The following is a 22,844-nucleotide window of genomic DNA, read 5'->3' as shown; positions in this document are numbered from 1 at the left end:
AATTCTTAAACAACCCGGGGAAGACAGGACTGTCATTGGTGTTGGCCTCATTTTATAGGTGAGGAAATGGAGAGATGAGGCAGCTTTGTCCAGAGGTCATACATTGTCTGAGGCAGGATTTTAACTCTGGTCTTCTGACCAGCTCCTGCTTGCCTGTTTCTGGAGAGAAAGAGAAAAATTTTTGGGTAGACAGAGACCTTCTGTGAGGAGTTAGTCTTGAGAAGGGAAGAAAGAGGGGAAGAGAGGAAGAGAGAAACAAAGACACACAGAGACAGAGAGATAAAGGAGGAGAGAGAGGAGGGATGAAAGACAGATGAAGAGACAGGGAGAAAGAATGAGAGAATAGGAAGAGGGATGGAAGAGAGAGAAGAGAGAAAGGGAAAGAGGAGTTGGGGGGACCTGGAATCTCAGAATATGAAGAGTCATGTGTTCCCCTCCCTCCCCCCCCCTTGGCCCAATGAATGCATGCTTTCTACACCATCCACATCTTCCAGTCACCAAAGGCTTCATCAGCAGATTTGGTCTCTGGGGCTAAGCAGCCAGGCCTGTCTGCTTGGCAGCTGGTTGGGATGATAGCGTCCATGTGACATTCTGTTGTCAGAGGCAGGGGCATGTTAGGTCAGAATTCCAAATGGGGCATTCATGTATTAGGCCTTCCTCCCAGAATTCTGCATGAGGTTTCCATTTGACCTGGTATCTGCATCCTCTCTTAGGCCTTTGTGTAATCTTGTCCTGCTGGTACCAGGTGACTGTTGTCTTAGCCTTTGGAAGTCCCAGGATTGGAGGCCTTAGAGCTAGAAGGGACATTACAGGATGTCTGTCCATTTCTACAGGAGGAAACCAAATTTCAGTCCAGGTTCTCTTCATCCAGAATGCAAGGCCTTTGCCACTGGAGTGCAATGCTCGGCTCAGCCATTTCAGTTTCCCTCAGGTCAGATGGCCTATAATTCTATAGGACACCTTCCTAGACTATTGTGTCCACTTTAAAAAGGCCATTGACTAAATAGAACATGTTTATAAGGAAGTGCTCAGGAGGATGAGAGGAAGCCAGGGACTCTCAGGACTAAGAAGAAACACAGATGGTTACATTGGAGAAGGGAGGAAGCTGCACTGGGACATGAGGGCATCCTCCAAAATGTGAAGTTCTCTCCAGGTCAAGTGGCAGAAGAAAGCCTAAAGGGTAGAAGTCAGATTGTGGTAGATTCTGACTCCTTAACTCCCGGATTTATACAAGGGAGAAGGTCATTGATAATGTAGGCTCACTTGGGAAGGTCAGGAAAAGTTTCCTGAGGGTGAGGATGGGTCCAGGTTGATCCTTGAAGAAGGGACAAAAGGAAGGTTTCCTGAGGGAGAGAAGAGGAGGAGTCAAGGCTGCTTGAGGCAGGGGGTTGATGTGACCAAGGATGGATACAGGAGAGGGCAGGACAAGAATCAAGGATTGGAGGTGGTCTTCATTAGTGTGAAACTTGGGAATGGCAATTGCCTCCTTTCCTATCTCACCAAAATCCTATGATTTTGTACTTTCCAGGACTATCTTGGTGCCTGAAAAGGCAGTTGCTTGATAAATGCCTGCTGATTGCCTTTGGGTGTGAAAGGGATTATTTAACTCCCTGTGCCACCCCAGAAGGGACACAGGTTCCTCAGAGCTGAGTCCCTCTCTTTAAGCCCCAGCCAAGCTGGACTCATTGTCTTCTCCTTTAACATCCATGAATATGTCCCCGCCTAGGAGAAGGGGGTCTCTGGCTTAGTTACAGTGACTGGGTAAGTAGGAATAAGGAGAGTCCTTCTAGCATTCAGCCTCAGCTTAGGGAACCCACAGGGGACCCAAGAGTAGACTGCTTATCATCTTCCTCATCACCACCTTCGTCGTCGTCGTCGTCGTCGTCGTCATCATCATTGTTACCACTTATCATCATGACCTCCATGATGAAGCCTTTACTAATGCCTATCTACAGGTGGCCCTCAAGGAGCTGCCCACTGGGCAGCCCTGGTCTAAGGCAGACCAGACCAACATGGATGTACCCTTAGAACACAGGCAGTGAAGGAGCACAGGATAAGTAGAGACAGCAGACTGGGACTGGGTAAGCATGAGTAATTCCATTCTTTCTGGGTCAAAAGTCAGAGAATTCAAGGTGGGGAGAATCATGGAGGATCTCCTTTTGCATGGACAGGAATTGGAGAGGTTACATTACAGCTCTTAGTAATAAGTCCCCTAGGGTGGGTTTTTTTTTAGTTTTTTAGTTTTCCACACAATACCTTCATGAGGTGGAGTTATGGTTATCTCTATTTATAAATAAAGAAATTGAATATCAGAAATGTTGCAAATGGTAGGTTCCTAATGTCCTCATTTCCTACCTGCCCCCTCCTTCCTCTTGAGCCAGGGGAGGAGCAATATTTGTGGAGGCAGATGCCTTTCCCAATCCTCTTTCCCCTCAGGAGGCAGTAGCTCTGTGCCAGCCCTGGCTTGGGCCCAGTTGAGGCCCTGCTGTTAGCGCCTATCTCAGTGTACAGAGGGCTCTGGGTATTTGTCAGAACAGAGGTCGCCTGGACCTGGTCTCTCATTTTCCTGAGCTGACCTGTAGGCTTTTTGATGAAGACAACCCCTTCAGCAGAAATCTCCTGCCCTGTCCCAGGACTGTCACTCAGAGAGCCCTGGCAGGAGCAACAGAAAAGGGATGTGATGAAGACAAGACCTCCTTTGGAGGTGAGGTGGGCAGAAGGAGCAGAGAGCAGCATTTTTCTTCTCATTTCCTTGATGGAGGTGGGTGGAGGTGGCAGGACTCCCCAGGTAAGAAGGATGGCCCAAGGCCACCTACGCTAACAGAACTCATCCAGTCAGGTGGATGAGACCATGCCTTCATTATTGCTAGCAATGAGGAAAGTGAAGTTCCAGGGGAAGGCAGTTGCTCAAGGTCACTCAGCACTCTAGCTGGCCACAGAGCTAGGACTAGACCCAAGGACCTTTGACTCAAATGTTTCTCCTCTACTGCCCCACCTCCTGGTCCCCACAGGAGCCCTAATATAAGAAGTGGAGCTGGCTGGGCCAGTAGGGGTCATCTGCTAAGCCACTTGCCTGTTCTGCATGGGAGAAAAACTGAGTTTATCATTTGTCTGATTGGTGAGCCAAGGCCTCCAGATACGGTATGTAATGACCTCAGAAGACAGGAAGACAGGTCTCTGGCTCTTAGGCTTGGCTTCTGGGAGGAGAGCTGAGAGACAGGTTAATGGTAGGAGGTGGCAGCTGTTGTAGTGTGAGGTTCTGCTTTGTGTGGGGTCATGTGATCAAGAACATTTGTCCTCTGTATAGCACCCCCCCACAAATGGTCACTCAATCTCAGTTTAACAAATGCTTGCAGTAATCTTGCAGGTTTTTTTTGGAGGAAGGGAGTTGATCCTTCCCCAATTGTGGTTTTTAAACAGTAAAGGCTCCTTCCTGTTGCATTCTTTCCACTGTTCCTTTGATTTTTTTTTTCACCCTAATGTATGAGTGAATTGATACCAGAAAGCCTGGGCCCTTTGCCTATCAGCCTTTCCCCCTTGTCAATCCCACTAGACACTGAGCATAATGGCAGGATATTTTTTTAATAGAGTCATGGAATGTCAGAACTGGAAAGAAGATGATCTCATCCATTTTATAGATGAGGAAGCTGTGTGAGTTGAGGGAGGGTAGATAAATTACCTAAGTTGCAGACCCAGGCCTATAGCCCAAGTTCAGGCTGTTCAAAATCCCTTTGGCAGAGAGGATGCTTTGTGGAAGTGGTTAGATTTCTGCCCCTCTAATCTTAAACTTCAATGGCCCCGTGTAAAGTAGAGGCCACTCAGCCCCTGCTGGGGACAGTTCATGGTCAGGCCTTTTTTCTAGTGTTTGAAGAATTTGGGCAAGCTGTGGGTAGCACTTTGGAAGGCATTGGTTCCTATCTTTTTTTTTTAAACTCTTACCTTCCATCTTAGAATCACAGTCAGAAGAGTGGTAAGGGTTAGGCAATGGGGGTTAAGGGACTTTCCCAGGGTCACACAGCTGGGAAGTATCTGAGTTCAGATTTGAACCCAGGACCTCCCATCTCTAGGCCTGGATCTCAATCCACGGAGCTATCCAGTTGTCCCACGTTGGCTTCTATTTTGCTAAGCCAGTAAGCCAAGTTTCTTCATCCCTTCCTCTTTAGAAGAGATTTAATAAGACTTGGTTAGTGATGTGATCAAAGTAGACAGGACCCCTGGACTGGGAGGCAGAATACCCTACACTTAAGTCCTCATTCTTTAGCTTAAGCAGTTGTGTGGCTTTGGGCAAGTCATTTCCCTCAACTATAAAATGGATATAAGAATCCCTGCACAACCTATCTTATAGTGTCTAAAAAGTACTTTGTAAACTACAGAATATAGTTATAGAATACAGCTATGAGGTTATCCTCAAGGCCATGCCATCAGTAGGTATCTACTACACTACTTATGTTAGTGCTGAAATTCTATTTCCCAGGAATTCAATTCCTTGTGATTTTTAGCATATTCATAAGAGATGGTAGAGCTCACTTGCCTCCTTTAGAGGAACTGAGGCATAGGATAGGCAGTTGACTGGGTTTCTTTCACATATTCTGTCAGTGACTGAGCCAGGAGTGGGCTCCTTGAGTCTTGGGGTCCTGCCCTGTTGCCCTCTCCCTTGAGCTAGCTTGTGCTACCCTCCCTCTCAGTGGTGTTTCTCTTTCCTTCCCTTTCAGGGCTCTCTTGGTAGACCTTGCCAAAGCTTCTTGTGCCTCTCAGTCGTGTTTCTCCTTCCCTCTCTTTCAGTGCCTTCTTGGGGACTTTGCTGAAGCCTCTTGTGCCAACCTTCCTCTCAGTGGTGTTTCTCTTTCCTTTCTTTCCTTTTCAGTGCCCTCTTGGGGACCTTGCTGAAGCTCTTGAGGACTCTAAGCCCCAAGTTGGCAGCAGCGACCCTTGTGGGGAGGAAGAGGGGCATCTAGGCAGAACTCCACAACGCTTGGTGAGGTGGGATGGGGGACCAAGCCCAGCTGACCACAGACCCCGTTTTCTTCCAGACTGAGGGAGAAGAAAGCAAGACCAACCCCTCTACCCCCAGGAAGATGCAGTTCTTCGGCCGACTGGTCAGCACGATTAGCAATGTCACCAACTTGTTTGCCAACCCATTTCGGGTGAAAGAAGTGGCTGTGGCTGACTATGGAGCCTATATCCAGGTCAAGGAAGAAGGACAGTTGATTTTGTTCAAGAGCAACACTCATCGCACCTGGGACTGCGTGCTGGTGAACCCCAGATCCCCGCAAAATGGATTCCGGTGGGTGGTAGGCCCCGACACTTCTTTTCCTTTATTCTTGATGGTGGTGGCCATAAGGGAGTGTGAGTGGTTTAGAGACTACCACTCAGCTAGGAAACAGAGCTTGGAAAATCTAAAGAGTCACCAATTTAGAACTAGAAGGGCTCCAGGGACTACATAGTCGAGCCTCCTCATTGTACAATTGAGAAAACTAAGGCCCAGGGAGAGGAAGTGACTTCTCCAAGGTCACAAATGGAAGGGCCAAGATTTGAATCCAAGTCTTCCTGACTAAATTCACTATACCACACTCCTCGGTGCTGGGCCTGAGAAGCAGGATGAGCCAAAGAGGAGCAAACAGCATATTAGGGATCAAGTCTCAGCTCTTCCACAGCCTTTGGCTACTTAGCCTTCTGAGATAAAGGAGTTCACACTCCTTCATGGTGGTAATTGCTAAATCCTGTGTGATCTTGGCTTTAGCTCTTCTGCCGTTGAATTCTTTTAGTATTTGGGAGTTATTCTCCTCTTTGGCTGTGTCTTAGGTATCCATGGTCTCATCAGAGCTCTTTCTCTTTTTTTTGTTAACTCATTCTTCCAGGCTTACTTTCTGAATTGGGACTTTATGTTAGCACTAGGCACTAAGTACTTATACAAGCCTTGTAGGGTCTAGGCCTGTCTTGTCTGTGGTCTTGCTACTGTATTCTCTGGGTAGTGAGTGCTATGTTCTTCAAAGATCACAAGAATGGCTTGGTCTGGGGAGCTGCAAACTTCCATTAGGGCCTCTACAGTGTAAGAAGGGCATGGTCTGTTTGCTGCCCTCCTGGACTCTCCAGTTTGAGTCAAGGTCCTCCATCATCAGACTTGCCCCTGAGTAAAGCTCCAGCAGACAGTTGCTGGCTCTAGCCCCTGTCAGCAAGTGTGAATGGTTCTGCAGGCACATTTGGAGGCTTCCCTAGTTCTAAGCTGACGGCTGAATTCATGATCTTGTGCTGGGGTCAGAGACATAGCACTAGCCTTGTTGCCCTCCCTGTGTCTTGTGCCCAGGAGCTGAGCCCCCAATCCCTTCTCTTCTGGTCCCGGCCCATATGTGTTCATGGTCTCTGCTCTGGTCATTTGCCCCTTGAGTATAATTTGTGACCATGGTCAAGTTCAAGTGGCTTACTTCCTCTTACACGATATTCCATCACTCACCTCCACAGCTTTGTAGAGTCTGCCCTTGGGCCAGGAGTGCACTCCTTCCTTACCTCCACATCATAGAATCCTTGTATCCCTTCAGAGCTCAACTAAAGAAAGGCCTCCTACCTGAGCCCTTTCCTGATTCACCCAGCTGCTTCGTAATCACTGCTGTTAAGTAGGAAATGGAATTTAGTGGTTTTCATTTTCCAGCAGCTATAACAAAAGGCAAATCCCCTTGGGTCCTAGAATTCTCACTGTTTGCTAACATTTCTTCAGGCTTTTAAGTCCACAAACCCCTTTCACACCACAACCCTGGGAGGAAGGAAATGAAGTTATCCCCAGCTCACATATTGGGAAACTGAGGCTTGGATAAGAGGAAGCCACTCTGCAGAGTCAGGCACCTGGCAGGCATCAGAATCTGAATCTAAACCCAGGCCCCTCTCCATTTCTGCTCCAGGGCTCTTTCTGTGACACCAACATGCCCTGCCTTTCTGCCTAGGTGATGTTTTTCATTCATGAATAGTTAATAATAACAATAACTCACATTTCTGTAGTACCTTGAGGTTCCCAGTCTGGGATCTCATTAAATCTTCACTACAACCCTGGGAAGTTGTTGCTTTTATTATGGGTAATGGAGAGACTGCTAGCTTAGAGAATGGAGATGCCTAGTGCAAGCCCTTATTCTGACACTTCACATAAGCTGGATTTTGTGGGATACTACAGTACTACCATACTGCTGCAGAATCTCTGACAGGCCACCTCAGGGCTCTTCCTGAACCGTTAAACCTTTTGAGAGTGACAGATAGATCACTACCAATGCTGGGGGAGAGGGTGGGGAAGAGGGAGGTGAATATAACATGTTTATAAGTCCTTCTTTTAGAAACACTTTTTTTTAATGTTGTTCTTACATTGCCACAGTTTCTCTCAGTATCCCTATCCCTCCTCCCCTTGAAGAGCCATCCCATATAATAGGTATTTTTAAAAGAAAAATAAAAACACATGAGGAAAACAATCTGCAAGACCAATCAATGCTTCCCCAAAAGTCTGATCATCAATGCCATATTTCCTATGTGGATCTGTGAATTCCCCTTTCCCCAGCTCTGTGAAGGAAATAGTAGAGAAGGAGTATAATTTTAATTTTATTCCTTGGATCAAGCTTGTTCTTTGTAATTTTGTAACATTTGCTTTTTTTTTTAAGACCTTACCTTCTGTCTTAGAGTGGCAATGACAAGGCAAATAGGGTAAAGGGACTTGCCCAGGGCCTCAAATCTAGGAAGTGTCTGAAGCCAGATTTAACCTTGGGTCTTCCTGACTCCAGGCCTGGTGCTCTCTCCACCTTGCTACCTGCTTCCACTTCCATCTCTGTTAGTTGGTTAGCTGCTATTTCCATTTCTTTGGAAATGTTGTCATTGTTCATATTGTCTTCTTGGCTCTTGTGATTTCACTCTGCATCAGTTCAAGTAAGTCTTCTTGTACTTCTCAGTGTTCCACACATTCCACGGTATGCACGTACTACAAAATGGAACTGTTTCCAGTTCTCTGATACCACAAAAAGTGCCACTCTAAGTAGTTTAGTGGGCATGGGGGATTTCAGGCTCTCAGAGTTGGAAGGGACCCGGAAGGGTATCTGGGTCAGCAATCTCAGTCATTTTGATCTCCAGACCCCTTTATACTCTTAACAATTTTCAATGACCCCTTACTCCTAAAGAGCTTTTATTTTTGTGAGTTATATCTATTGATATTTGCCATATTAGAAAATGTTTTGGTATTATAATGAAAACAGTTTTGACCTTGAGCAACCCTGAAAGGGTCTCAAGGACACCCAGTGAGCCCCAGCCCACATTTTGAGAACTGCTGATCCAGTCCATTGTGAGAAAATCCAATTATTAAGAAATGATTTCTTGTATTAAGTTCCTGTAACATTCAGACTGACAGTCAGTCAGCAAACACCTTTTATGTGAGCTGGTAATACAAAGAAAATCAAAAGGATCCCCTGCCCTCAGAGAGCTCCTAGTCTAGTGGTGGAGACTAGGTACAAACAAGATTGGAGATGAGATAAATGGGAGCTGATCATCAGAAAGAGAGACCACTGGAATGGAGGGGGATGAGAAGGGCTTCTTCCAGAAGATAGGGTTTGAACTGGGACCTGATGGAGGCCAGGGAGGAAGAGGAGGAGGAGTGGAGGTAGAAGAGCATTCTAGGTCTGGGGGATATCTTGGAAAAGGGCCTGGAGTTGAAAAATGGCTTGAGAAAGAGCAAGGGAACTTGTGCCACTGGATTATAGGACCTGGGAATAAGGTTTGAGAAGCCTGGATTGAGAGGAGGGGGTAGGTATTGAAGGGCCTTCAGTGCCAAATAGAGGATTTTGTATTTGGTCCTGGAGGGACAATAGGGAGCCACTGAGGTTTAGGGAGTAGGGGTGATATGGTTGGACCTGTATTTTAAGGAAATCACTTTAGTAGCCAAAGGGAGGATAGACTAGAGTGGGGAGCAGCTTGAGACAGGGAGGCCCAGTAGCAGCTCCTGCAGTAGTCTGGGTATGAAGTTTTGAGGATCTGCAGGAAGGTGTAGGCCCTGTCAGATACAAAAGATGTCATAGAGGTCAAATCTGCAGGGGTCCCCAAGCTTTTTACACAGGGGGCCAGTTCACTGTCCCTCAGATCATTGGAGGGCCGGACTATTAAAAAAACAACAACTATGAACAAATCTGTATACGGCTATCTGGGATAGCAGAGGCTGCAGCGCTGGCTGTGATGGGCCCGACACACCTTGCACAGGCCCATCACCGCCACCACTATATAGGGCAGCAGGATACACAGTGCGGAATCCCCTCCCCCAGATGGCCGCTCACCATGCTGACCACATAATCCTTTGTGCAGCGCTTCGTCAGAGAGAATGAGGCTCCGCACAAAGGATTATGTCACTGGAAGTAGTACTGTATGTAAGTGACACTGCGCTTTGTGGTGCTGCCACATACAGTGCTCCTCTCACTGACCACCAGTGAAAGAGGTGCCCCTTCCAGAAGTGCAGTGGGGGCTGGATAAATGGCCTCGGGGGGCACATGTGGCCCTCGGGACGTAGTTTGGGGATCCCTGCTGTAGACCTTGGTGCCATTGCTCTTAGTTCTCCCCTCTGAGGCCAAGCAGCAGAAATTTAATCCCTCTCCTGTAGGGCAATCCTTCAGAAAGTTGAAGGAAGTCCTGAGGTTCTTTTTAGACCAGACACTCTTGGTTCCTTCTGTATTTGGTTCCTCAATGTCCCCATCCTGGCTGACCTCCCCTGCAGGCATTCTAATTGGTCTCTGCCCCAGAACTGAACACTTAGAACACTTAGTGCTAGATGGGTTCTTTGGATCTGGCAGAAGAAGGTCAGTTTCCTGCCCTGACAACTGGGAAGAAGGGTTCACCTGGCCTTGGGCATCCTTCCTCACTGCTTTAAGAATTTCTGACCTAGTTCTCGGGCATTTCCTATTCATTGAGAGAAGAAATGGCCTTGAAAGGGATCAGCTAGGTGGCTCAGTGAAGCCAGAGAGCCAGGCCTGGAGATGGGAGGTCCTGGGTTCAGATCTGACCTCAGACATTTCCTAGCTGTGTGATCCTGAACAAGTCACTTAACCCCCACTGCCTAGCCCTTCCTGCTCCTCTTCCTTGGAACCTATACATAATATTTATTCTAAGCTGGACAGTAAGGGTTTTATTTTATTTTTTAAACCCTGCCTACTGTCTCTTTCCTAACAGAGAGGGATGTGCGCACAGGGTGGGGAAGGTATAAGATTGAAGAATACAGAGGACAGTGGGCTACCCCCTTAGACTAGAAGTCAGAAAGCCAGCTTCTGGCCCTGGTTTGACCACTTACTAAGTCTACAGCTATGGCCATCATCATCATGTATCCCCTCTAAGCCTCAGTTTTCTCCTCTGAAAAATGAGGGATTTGAACTAGATAAACCTGAGTTCCTCCCATTCTGTCCTCAAATATGCATCTGTGAGCAAAGGCAATGGCCTGCAGAGTGGTTATTGTGGGAGGCTGGGCATTCATTCATTCTAGAGGAGTAGATCAATGCTTCCAAGGTCTTTGCACCCTGGGCATTGCCTTCCTGCAGATCCTGGGAAACAGATTTTGGAATTTCCATTTGGGGGATGAGGACTGGGAGACCTATGATTCCATGGGGATAGGAAAGTTGTTTTGCCATTGTAGGTATATCTGAAAGCTGCAGAGAAGGGCAGTGAGGACACACAGAGAGTGTGTCAGAGGTGGGTCTTGAACTCAGGAATTTCTGACTCTCAGCTGGCTTTCTATTCAGTATGGCATGTGGATTTTCTTGATTCTCTTCAGTGAGATCACAGTCCCATCCTTTGTGGCTAGATTTGATTCTCAGAACTAGTTGAAATTTATTTGGCACCAAGGCTACTGAATTTGGTAAAAGGTTACAAACACCCTCAGGTGGGGAAAGAATCAGTAATCAGAACTGATCCCCTTTGGAAAATACCAGAAGGGAAATGGGAGAGTGTGTGGGTGTGGGAAAGTTGGGGAAAATGAGACCAGGGAGTCACTAGACTTTGTTGTTCCATTTGTGACCTGGCTTTGAAGGGCTTTCTACAGAGAACCTTAGGAATAGTTGAAGCAAAGATCGGGCTTCTGAGGGGGCAGCCAAGTGAATCTTATCCCAGGGCCTTCTGTATTCTAAGGTCCTACCCAGCTCCAACTTTCTCCAGTTTGGCTTCAAAAGGAATAACACCCATGAATATTCAATAAATATTTGTGGAATGAACAACAGGTTTGGTAAACCAGACTTGTTATCACTTTCCAGTCATTTGTCAAGTCTCTCGTCCAATTTAGAGCTAGGCTGAGGGACGTCTTTGTCCTTGCTCAGTTTCCATGTTTATCAGTGGAGCTCCCAGTCTAGTGGTGGAGGCAATATGTAAAAGGATAGGTACAAACAAGATTTGAGATGGGATAAATGGGAGCTGATCAGCAGAGGGAGAGCCTTGGAATGGATGGGGATGGGAAGGGCTTCCTGCAGGTCGGTTTGAGCTGGGACCTGAAGGAGGCCATGGAGGAAGAGAGGAATAGGAAGAGTGTTTTAGACCTGGAGGACAGCCAGGAAAAGAGCCTAGAACTGAGAAGTGGTGTGAGAAAGAGTGAATAAACCTTTGACACTGGATTGTAGGGTCTGGGAATAAAGTTTGAGAAGCCTGGATTGAAAGGAGGGGACAGATGATGAAGGGCCTTCAATGCCAAATAGAGGATTTTGTATTTGGTTCTAGAGGGGCAGTAGGGAGCCACTGAGGTTTAGAGAGTAGGGGTGACATGGTTGGCTGAATATAAAGGCCCAGATCTGGGGGAGAGGGATCAAGCAGGTTGCAGCAAGGGCCCCTTTTGCCATTATCTCCTAAATGAGTTGGTCACACAACCTCCAGCCCCCCCCCCCCCGCCCCACCCCTTCTCCCCCCAGGTGCCAGATTGATAATCTCAAATCACAGGTCTGAGCCTGCCCAGCCAGTTCTTCATGAGGAAGCCCTGGTGCCACTCTGTCCATCTCAGGAGTGATTCTAGCCAGTTCAGCTGTAGTTGCCTTCTCTTCCCTTACTCTGTGACAAGAAAATCACTTTAAAAGACTGATATATATTAATTTAAGGTCGCCAAGGAATTCAGCTATGTAATTCCTTAATGAAAACTCAAGTCAGCAGTCAACCTTTTATGGAGTTTAATTACAAACAGGAGGAAGAAAGGTATTAGAGAGAGAGAGAGAGAGAGAGAGAGAGAGAGAGAGAGAGAGAGAGAGAGAGAGAGAGAGAGAGAGAGAGAGAAAGAATAGGGCTTAAATACCCCCTCTGTTTAGGCTGGGCCAAAAGGCCCAAGCCTTAGATAGCTGAGGCAAGGAAAAGAGATCAGTCCCTATCACTCACGTGACCAAAATGGAGAAACAGTCTCATTAGAGCAAGCTTCTCAGAGCACAACCTCTCAGAGCAAAACCTCTCCAGCCACCTTCCTAGTCCTCAGACCCCGCTATCTTTAAGGAAACCATCCAAGTTCCCTCCCCTCAGTTCTCACATCTACCAATCACTATCCATGTCTTCCCTGTGCCAATGGTGGCTCTAGCTTAACCCAGGACCGCCCAGAGGTCTGTGGCTTTGCACATGTCTGTTGAAGGTCATATTCTCAGATAATTAAATCTTGATCCTTTGCTGCAGCCCTTCCTAAATCCTGTTACCCTGAGTAGGGTGGAGATTGGAAGTTCCAAGACCTGGTTCTGTCATTCCAAGTATCTCTATTGTATCAATTCTAAAATCAATCATGACTTAAGCATAGGTCAAAGCCCTTTCCATTGTTCAGCAAAAGGTTTCTGTCCTAAAGTAATCTTAAGTAGGGAGGAGAAGGGTCCTTCTCCCATGCCAAGGGGGTTCACATTCCAATAGACTATCAGTAGGAAATTTTTCAAGTATGAAATTTCCAACATTTATAAGTCTAAGAAATTTTAAGGTTTACACTCACTCTCCATGCCAGCCAAATTGATTGATGAGCTGTTCAGTATACACATGATCCATCTCCTGCCTTTGTGTAGTCTGTGTGCCCCCAGGCCTGGAGTGCCATTCCCCAGTCAAGGGACACCTCCTCGTTTTCCAATTTTTTGCTACCACAAAGAGTGCAGGAGTTGAGAATGTTAAGATGGGGGAAGGGGGAGCTTGGTGAGAGGAGACTTCAAATATTCAAAGGGCCACTCCTCTGGGGAGGGATTGGCTTGCTTTTTTCCTTCTTGATCTTAGGAGGACAATACTAGGACCCATCAGAGAGTGGACCTTCAGCAAGGTCTCTTTCACCTGCATGTAAAGAAAAGATTAGATTGGTCCAAAATGATCTGTTCGAATGGTTTTCTTTTCCAGTGGTCTCTTCTCAGCCCTTTTCTTTCTTGATGATTTTATAGTTCTGGGTACTGTTAATCAACTTCTCATTAATACTCTCTAATTCCTGGATTTTTGCTACCCTGTCCTGGTTCTTTTACTCCCTAGCAAACCCCCATTCCTCTGAATCTCCTTGACCCAATCATCATCCACGCCCAGACAGTGCACACGTTTGAGTGTGTCTCTAGGGCTCTGTCCATGATCTTCTCTTTGGTCTCTTGGCTATCCAACCAATTCCTGTGGATTCAGCTATGCAGATGGCCCCAAAATAAATATATTCCCCCTTCTTTAGCTATAGTTCTACGTCTCCTGAAATCTCTTTACAGAGCTCCAGTCCCTCATTTCCAGCTGCTTGCTCGGCATCACTACTTAAATGTCTTATAGACTTTTCAAATTAAAACCCTGCCCTCTCCTAACTTGCTGTTGGGTCAAATGCACTGGCATTCTTGGCCTGAAGCTCCACTCTTTATTTCCACTGAAGACCATATCCAGTCAATTGCCCTAGCTTATCTCTTTCACCTCTCCAATTATCATCTGTCCATCTCTCTTCTCCATTCCCTAGTCACTCTAGTCCAAGACTAACAGGAGAATTTTTTTTAATATAACCCTTACCTTCTTTTTTAGAATCAATACTGTGTATTAGTACCAAGGCAGAAGAGTGGTAAGGGCTAGACAATAGAGGTTAAGTGACTTGTTCAGGGTCACACAGCTAGGAAGTGGCTGATGCCAGATTTGAACCCATCTTTAGGGCTGGCTCTCAGTCCACTGAGCCATCTAGCTGCCCCCTCAGGAGACTCATAATTTCCAGTCTCTTCTCCTCACCCCTGCCAATTTGGTATTCTTTCCTTACTCTCTATCCCCAATTGAACAGTCTTTAAAATGTCACATTGATTTTCCTAAAGCTCAGGACTGTTCACTCCTCTGCCCAGGAAGCTTCAGACACTCCCTATGGCCTCTGAATCAAATACAAACTCAGTGGTTTGTTTGGTATTTAAAGCCCTTCCTGGCTTTAGTTGGCCACTGTTGTCCTTTCCAGGGCAGCAGTTAGTTCAGCAGGGCTCTGTCGGGGTGACCAGCTACCCATGCAGTGGAGGCCAGCTTATAGAGTTTCTTTTCTATCTGGGAGGCAATGAGGATTGATTCAAATGGTTGCAGACCCCCTCCGAGTTCTGACCTAGCATTTTCTTAGCTCCTGAGCCTTGGGCTCATTTTGAATGTGAATTATGGGGTGGGGAGCATGGCGCCAGAAGAGAAGTGTTCTCCTTTATTGCTTTGATATTTTTCCTTATCTTCCTGTCTATAGGTTGAGGGGTGGAGATGGATGGGGAAAACCTTGGTGTGAGCAGGGGTGGGGCTGCGCTCTCTAACCCAGCCTTGGAATGAAGGCAGATGGGCCCAGACCTGGGGTTCCTGAAGCCTGGGTCATGGGCTGGAGATGTTTGCATTATGATAACACCAATATTTTTGTTCCTTGTATGAATTAATAATTTACTTCTGATATTTGATAAGACCAGACAGCACTTCACCAGTATCTCTTTAAAATGCAGTACAATGCCACAAGTCTGTGGGGCAGGGGGTGCTGTGCAAGGCCAAGTTTAGGGAGGAAAGAATTCTTGGTCTCACAGTCCTTATTGGGGGGCGGGGGGGAGCAACCACCTAGAGCTCCACAATAGGTGGTTTTGTAGTTGATGCATTCGAGTCAGTCAATAATCATTTACTAAGTTCCCACCCTGTGCCAGGCCCAAGGGATACAAAGTGGAAACAATGTCTGCCCTCTAGGAGCCTTCATTCTTCTGTTGAGGAAATTATCTGCACATATATCAGTCCAGGTTACCCCCCCAAAATACTTTAATCATATTGAAGGCAGTGCTGGCAAAAAGGGCTTGGGAGGTGGTCAAGGGCAAGGCTGGACCTGATGCCCCACAGGTCCTTTTGCTGTTGCCCAGTATGCAGAGTCCTATGGATTAGATCATCATAGCTCCCCAAAGGTGTACCAGGTGGCCTCTGTCCTGTGCCTCTTCATCCACTGGAGGCCTCAGGAACCCCTCCCTGGGCTATCTACTTCCCCTTTTCCCTTCCTGGTTGCTGGGCATTCCTTCTGCCAATGGAGCTGGCATGTACCCACACATTTTTATCTAGAAACCTCCATCCAGGTCCCAGGGGAAGGGCAGTGAGGAGCCATGGAGTCACCAGCATCTCTGAGTTATATCTGAGTTATATCCCAGCTCTGACCCAGACTAATAACACTATGATTTTGGACAATCTCCCCTGATCTGGACTTTATATTTCTATTAATTCAGATAGATGGATAGCCTCAGGCTTAAAAGTCCAAAAGATCTGAATTCAAATCTAGACTCTGTAAAGATTAAAATATAAGAATATGGGGAGACTGAGGCATCTGAAAGTAGTTTCTCCAAGGAGCATTATATTTTTAAAGGTTTATTAAGGATTAAGTATTAAAGAATAGACAAGTAAGAAACATGTGCCTAGGCCAAAGGCCTAGACAAAATAACCTCACATCATGGAAGAGACGCCTCTGCTCCAAAACGGAAGTCCAAAAGAGACCCAAAAACCTTTGCCACTAGCTTAAATCCTTCCTCAATCTCTGCCCACCTCAGAATTCCCGTGAGATTACAAAGCATTTTGGGGAAGTGGAACAAAGGCTTGTGGGGATTGTAGTCCTGTATTCGAGTCTATTTTTTACAACACACATGCTTAAGCAGCTGTATGACCCTGGACAAGTTCCCTGTCCTCTGAGTGCCTCAGTTTGCAGCAGCAGCTCGCACTTGGTTTGTGTGTGGCAATCCCCAAGTTACAAACATAGTGAGTTCATAAGGAAAAGATTTAAAAATTCTTGGTGGAATTCCTGTTGCTGAAATGAATTTTGAGAGAGAAAGAGGAATAAGGTTTATCTGAACTAAATTGGGAATTATACCTTCTGTAATCTCATAAAAGTAAAGTTTCTTTATTTATTGTTTTTTTATGTAAAATTCATGAGGATCTCATTGCATTCCAACCTCAAACCTGAATTGCTGGATTGGGGCAAGCTGGGCCTTACCCACAATGCCACTGCACCAAGGCTCAGTTGAATTGAAGTCAGACATGCCTCCTTGCAGTAGGAGTTGTAGTATTCATTGTGTTTAGTAATCAAATTTTGCACTTTTGTATGGAGATATCTGAGGTTGGGTGTTCTGTTTCTGGCTTCCATCTTGGATTTATCCGCTGTGAATTTTTGGGTCCTCTCTTCTAGTGCCTTTCTTCTGCTAGACTGAGCTCTTCTGTAGGACCAGTTTTCTCCCTTTCCCTCCTTTTTCAATCTAAAGCCCCCTTACTCAATTCATACAATTCCAGCCAATGTGTTATGGTCCTTCTAAGGCATTTTTTTTGTCCTTTGCCATGATTACTATTCTTTAGGCTGTGACCCAGGAATATAAAATCCTCTGTAAGATACCCATGCTACTTGACCAATCAGCAGTTTTCCTTTCTTCCTTTCTTTCTGGAAATAGTCATGGAGAGCCCATCACAGGTCTGTGGTGTTGGGACTTGGGGCTGAGGACTTCATAGTCCTCAACAATATTTTTTCAGTTCCTTCTAGTGGGATTATTTGTTCTCAGCCAGATCATTCACAGTGAGCAGTGGGTGTCAGGTTTGTTACTTCTTGGGAGGCTTTGTGTCTATACCTTCCTTGGAAAGAGAGCAGATGTTTTTGTTTCTATAAGATCAGCTAGATCTTTGATTTCATTAGGATTGAGAACTCCAGCATGAGGAACCTCCCTCTGCCTAGCTATTCCCTATTGTTTATAGTCTCAATGTTGCCTGGAGCCCTGAGAATTAAATTACCAGGCCAAGATCACGTCTTCTGGGCTTCAATGTCAGCTCTTTTATCCCCTCTATCCAAGTTGTCTCTTATATACAGTCAATCAGAAGTGGTCTCCTTAGCTTAATCTGTGTAGCAGATAGAAACAGATGACAGGGACACAGACAGATGCTCTCTCATCTCAGGAGACCTCTCCTCATTTCACCTTGCCCCTGACATCTACTTTCTTCCTTCTCCTTTCCTGAACGGTTGACCCTCATCCAGACCAAGCTTTAGGGCATCCCTACCATTATTGGGCAAGAGAAGGAAGAAGAACCAGCAGAGGAGATGGAAACAGGCAGGTCAGCTGAGCAAGGGTAGAACTGGGCAAGATAGTAGCATGGAAAGCAGGGGAGGAAGAGCATTGAGTGGGAGAGGGGTAGTCACCCAAGAAGAGGTCAGTAGATTTGCTGATATGGGACTCATTAGTGATGGCAGAGAGTGATCTCTTCGAAGCAACAGCCTTGGAATTCTTCTCCTTAGAGCTAGAAGAGGCCCCTTGTGGAAAGTAATCAGAAGCACCCAGAGCCAAGTCGAGGACCTCTTGGATTCTGAGGGCAAGAGATGAGGTGGGAGGGGCTGGGCTCCTTCATCATTCCTTCTCTGTCTCCTGCCCCCTTCCAGGATCTTCCAGCTGGAAGCAGAGGCTGATGCCTTGGCAAACTTCCAGCAGTTTGCCTCCCAGCTGCAGCCCTTCTACGAGAGCTCGGCCCAGGTGCTACAAACTGATATTCTGCAGCAGCTGTCTGACTGCATCCGAAATCATCCCAGCTGGTCCATGGCCCACGTGGCTGTGGAGCTGGGGATTCGAGAATGCTTTCACCACGCCCGAATCATCAAGTGAGGAGATGGGAAGGGCTCACTAGGGTCCATGGGGGAGGGCCTGTGGGACTAGCCGCATCTGGAAACTTCCTACTTCCCTGTAAAAATGAACTTTTCCTCAGAGGTCTTCAGGAGGAGTGAATCATGGGACCTTTCCACAGTTACCTTTCAGAGGCAGGGAAAGGAAGGCAGGTGATAAAAAGCTGAATTGAGATTTCCCAAGAGATCCTAATCTGCTGCTTGACCAAGAGCATAGATCAGCTTAGCCAGACCCAGGTTGTCCCTACCTTGGAAGGGCTTGAACAGAACCATGAACTCAATACAACACTGATTGTTTAGCCTGGAAAAGAGAAGCCCCAGGTTGGGGGTGGGAGGAGGTGTGACAGTTGGGAGCCCTCAGCAGTCAGAGAAGGAGTGGACGACACTATGATGACTCTCTTTGAGCTGCCCTGGAAGGACCATCTTGAGGAAGAAATTGTCTTGCTTGACTCTAGAGGGAAGAACCAAGAGCAGAAAAGGTGGAGTGGGGAAGGGGGGGGCAGAGCCTGGGAGAGTCCAGTTTCATCTCAACATAAGGGAACCTTTCCTCACACTTGGAGGTGGTCTTAAAGTAACATGGGTTGCCTTGGGAAGGAGGGTGGTTCATCACCACCATCACCCTTGCCTCCTAGAACAGTGAAGCTTAAAGGTCACAAAGCATATTGCCTCCTTCAAAGCAGCCCTTCATTGGAACTCTCCAACCAAGCACTCGAGGGTTATGTGGTGGGGATGTTGTAGAAAAGATTTGGGGATGGGGGAGATCCAGATGTGTTCTGTGGTCCTTTCCAACTTAGAATCAGTGCTTCTGGGAACAGAGTGAGCCGTCAGTTGTTTTTGTTTTGTTTTGTTTTGTTTTTTAAAGAAAATTGTGGGGCAGCTAGGTAGCTTAGTGGATAGATGGCCAAGCCTGGAGATGGGAGGTCCTGGGTTCAAATATGACTTCAGACACTTCCTAGCTATGTGACCCTGGGCAAGTCACTTAACCCCCATTGCCTAGCCCTAATCATTCTGCCTTGAAACTGATACTTATATTAATTCTTAGACAGAAGCCAAGGGCTTTAAAAACAAATTGCAATCCAAACTTTGATTTTGAAAAAATCTGTTAAAAATTAGGGGTTAAAGCTTTGAATTTTTCTAAAATTGTTGATCCAGAACATTAAAAAAGCATACAAATTGACCCTGAGCCTAGCCAACACTGTATTAAACTTGAGATCTGTGCTGCTATGATTATCTTGTCTATGATTATCTTGTCTATCTCATGATGCCCACTCATGCCACTTCCTTCCCTGGGATCTTCTGCAGTTGTGCCAACAACAAGGAGAATGAGGAGGGGTGCACACCCTTGCACTTGGCATGCCGAAAGGGCGATGGGGAGAGCTTGGTGGAATTAGTTCAGTACTGCCATGCCCGCATGGATGTCACAGACAACAACGGGGAGACCGCCTTCCATTATGCTGTTCAAGGGGACAATCCCCAGGTGCTGCAGGTAAGAGAGGAGCAAGAAGGAGGATGTGGAGGGGCAGAAGCCTGGGACTAGCATACAGGGCAGAGCAGGGCCAGATAGATGTTTCCAGGGCCCTTAGAACTGGACTTATTTCTTTGATTCTTACTCTTCTTTCTTTGTCATGGGTAGGTCTCAGGCCTTGGCATTCGAAGCCCTCTTCCTCACTCTTGGGGTACCTACATCAGTCTGGGGATCCCTAGCCCTCTAATTCTAGAAAGCCCTACCCACTGCTAAAACCCCTTAATCAGACAAGCCCTGAGATGAAATGTGGTGGTTCTGCTGGCCTTGGTTCTGATCTAAACCATTCTGGGAACTCAGTCCCTGGTTAGCTCTTATCAGTGTTTGTGCCAGGAAAATAGTAAAGAATGCTTCTCTTTTATTGTATTCCCTTGGGACCTTCTTGAGGGAAAGGAGGCCTGGGGACACATAGATTTAGAGCAGTTATTTGTAAACCTGCCCCATACCTCAAGTTACAGCAAAAAGGGAGATTCCCAAACAGGCCCAGGCAAGTTTCTTTAGTCTCTCAGGGGTCAGGAAGGCAAGTGAGAAGAGTTGCTGGTCTGCAGTGGTGGAGGGGCTGTCTTCATACAGTGTTCCTCATAGCCATCAAATCACACAGTGTGTATAGACACACATATGTGTACATAGAAAACATATCTGTCTTTATAAGGAAAAAACAGGTTCTTAGACTGGAAGGATATTCAAGAAATCATGTTGTCCAGTCTCCACCTCTTCCAGATCAGAGTGAAGTCCTTGAGAGATATGTATTTACAGATATCCAGGGAAGCAAATTCCCTGCTCAGTTCCCTAATTATTACTGAACCCTGGCAAGTCCTGAGCATGAGATAAGGCAAGGAAGGGGATGCAGGTGGCAAGAAGCAGGAAGAGTTTTACTGCCATATTTGATGACAGAATCAACATTAAGAAAATGAATGATGGATGAAATATTGAACACGATAAAATTTAGCAAAGAGAGATGGAAGGTCCTACATTGAGATTCTTGAAATCAATTGCCCAAACACAGGGTTAGGAAATATGTAACTTAATAGCCATTTCTGTGGAAAAGACCTAAAGTTTTTTCCCTTGACCAAAAGCCAACTGTGTACCAATGTTGGGATAACAGTATGAAAAATTCTTTCATTCATATAAATTCACTTCCTAGAATAAGGTAGATTGTTCCCCCACTATATACCTGTCTACAAAGCTTGTCAAATACATTGCCAGAATTTAAGTAAACTGTGTCTGTTGGATTGCCCTGATCTACCAGTCTAATAACCCATTCATAAAAGGAAAGACTTGTTCAAGATGGAACTTGCTGCTGGCTCTTTGAGATTGCTGGTTCCTTTTCCAAATGTTCACTAAACATCCCTTTAATTAATTATGGCATTCTATCATTTTGCCAGGAATAGAACTCAAGCCCATTGGTCTATTCTTTGTGGACTTTGTTTTGTTTCTTTGTTTTGATAATTGGTACAGCATCCACACATCCATGCACCTATCCATCTCTCCCTCCACCCATCCATTCATCCATCCATCCACCCACCCACCCATTCATTATTGTCCTGTTCCTTTTCTCCCTTAAAGGATAACTAATAGTCTTCTCTCAGTTCTTTAGTTTTGAGAAAGTGGTTGTTCATTGAACCTAGAGACTTGAACTCATCCAGGGCAGCTTGGTAATCTTTTGCTATTGTTTTCTTTATCTTGGGTATTGCCTTTTGTAATCCTTATTTGTTCCATTCTCTGCAGTCCAAAGATCATTCTCTTTAGAAAAGAAAGCAAACAAAGCCCTGAGCAGCTTTGTCTTCTCTCTGTCATCCCAAGTTGTTATCATCCCAAACCCCTCCTTAATTGGGCAAATACTCCTGTCCCTTTGTCATGCCTTCTCGCTTTTCTGGGGTGACTTTGGCCAGCCTTTTGGGTGGACCTTTGCTTCCCTCCCAACCCTGACTCATTCAGAGTCCTTTGACACTGTTCTTCTAGAATGGTGCTGGGCCTTTATTGATTGGCCTCCTTACCTGCTTTTGCTTCCTCTGTCTGCATTTTAAAAATCTCAGTGGTTTCATGACACTCCTGTGTCCACATCAGAATCTTTGGACAAATCCTCTTGTTCTTTCTCATCAAATTGTTTTCTATTGTGTTCAGAAGTCAATTATTGAGTTCTTTCCCTCCCTCCTGGTCTTGGGCTTACTTCTATAGAATGTTTGCCCTTCTCTCCAACCTCTCCTTCCTCTGAACCCTTTGAAATCTTTCCTCTATCACCAACTTCCATTTTCATGATCAGCAACCCAGTCCCCCTACTGGTAAGAATCAGATTTAGACTAGAATTTCTCCTTGTTGATTCTTCTGCCTTTTTTTTTTAAACCCTTTCCTTCTGTCTTAGAATCAGTACTTTGTATTGGTTCCATGGCAGAAGAGTGGTAAAGGGCTAGGCAATGGGGGTGAAGTGACTTGCCCAGGGTGACACAGCTAGGAAGTGTCTGAGGCCAGATTTGAACCCAGCATCTCTTGTCTCTAGGCCTGGCTCTCAATCCACTGAGCCACCCAGCTGCCCCCAGCTCTTCTGTCTTTTGAAGGATGAGATTATTGTAAAGGCAAATGAAGAAAAGTTGAGAGCTCCCGCAGAGGCCTGGAAAATGGAAATGACCCATCACTCTCTGTCCTCTATTCCAAGAGTACACTCACTGCTAAAATCCTCATCAATGATCTTCTGTCTAAGCTGTCTCTAGTCTACACCAGTGACAGTGCTCTCCACCAGGCTTCCCATGCTGGCTCCTGGCTTTCTTCCTATTGTCATAGCTTCTTTTTCCCCCCTTACCTTATGTCTTAGAAGTGATACTGAGTATCCATTCCAAGGCAGAAGAGTGGTAACACTAGGCAGTTAGGGTTAAGGGACTTGCCCAGGGTCACTCAGCTAGAAAATGTCTGAGGTCATATGTGAATCCAGGACCTCCCATCTCTAGGCCTGGCTTTCTGGCTTTCTATCCACTGACCCACCTAGCAGCTCCTCCACCCCCACCCGCCATTGGCAGAGGTTCTTAGTTCCCAGTGCTAGTTTCTATGTTGCTTGACTTGGAGTCCTCCAATCGGTATCCAGAAGGGGATGAGGATTTCATCAGTGCTCACATTTACTTACGACTCTACAGTTTGCAAAGCACATTTCCCTACCCCCCCACCCAATCCTTTGATGTGTCTACTGTTAGATTCCCCATGTTACAAGTGAGAAAACTGAGGCCAAGAGAGGATGGAGTCACTTACCCATGGTTATGCCAGAACTCAACTCCAGACCAT

At 46.1% G+C, this 22,844-nt stretch overlaps 1 protein-coding gene across 12 annotated transcripts in view; it reads left to right on the top strand.

The window, feature by feature from the left end:
* PLA2G6 (phospholipase A2 group VI) overlaps window positions 1–22,844 on the top strand; it is a 45,419-nt gene that overhangs the window by 5,147 nt on the left and 17,428 nt on the right. For 3 of the 12 annotated variants that reach the window (XM_056798916.1, XM_056798913.1, XM_056798912.1), the window contains exons 1-4: window positions 2,766–2,788; window positions 5,031–5,284; window positions 17,816–18,031; window positions 19,355–19,538. In XM_056798916.1, the coding sequence (XP_056654894.1) occupies window positions 5,076–5,284; window positions 17,816–18,031; window positions 19,355–19,538 (609 nt within the window). In that variant the 5' untranslated portion in view covers window positions 2,766–2,788; window positions 5,031–5,075. Of the gene's footprint in view, window positions 1–1,955; window positions 2,082–2,448; window positions 2,705–2,765; window positions 2,789–3,011; window positions 3,142–4,864; window positions 5,285–17,815; window positions 18,032–19,354; window positions 19,539–22,844 lie in introns of those variants that run through there. The other 9 variants (XM_056798922.1, XM_056798919.1, XM_056798915.1 and 6 more) reach the window with 8 other exon arrangements.

The sequence above is a fragment of the Monodelphis domestica genome, chromosome 5 (assembly GCF_027887165.1).
Source record: "Monodelphis domestica isolate mMonDom1 chromosome 5, mMonDom1.pri, whole genome shotgun sequence".
In the NCBI taxonomy this organism is placed as follows: domain Eukaryota; kingdom Metazoa; phylum Chordata; class Mammalia; order Didelphimorphia; family Didelphidae; genus Monodelphis; species Monodelphis domestica.
The sequence above is the reverse complement of the archived record's forward strand: the minus strand, read 5'-3'. Positions and strand labels throughout refer to the sequence as shown.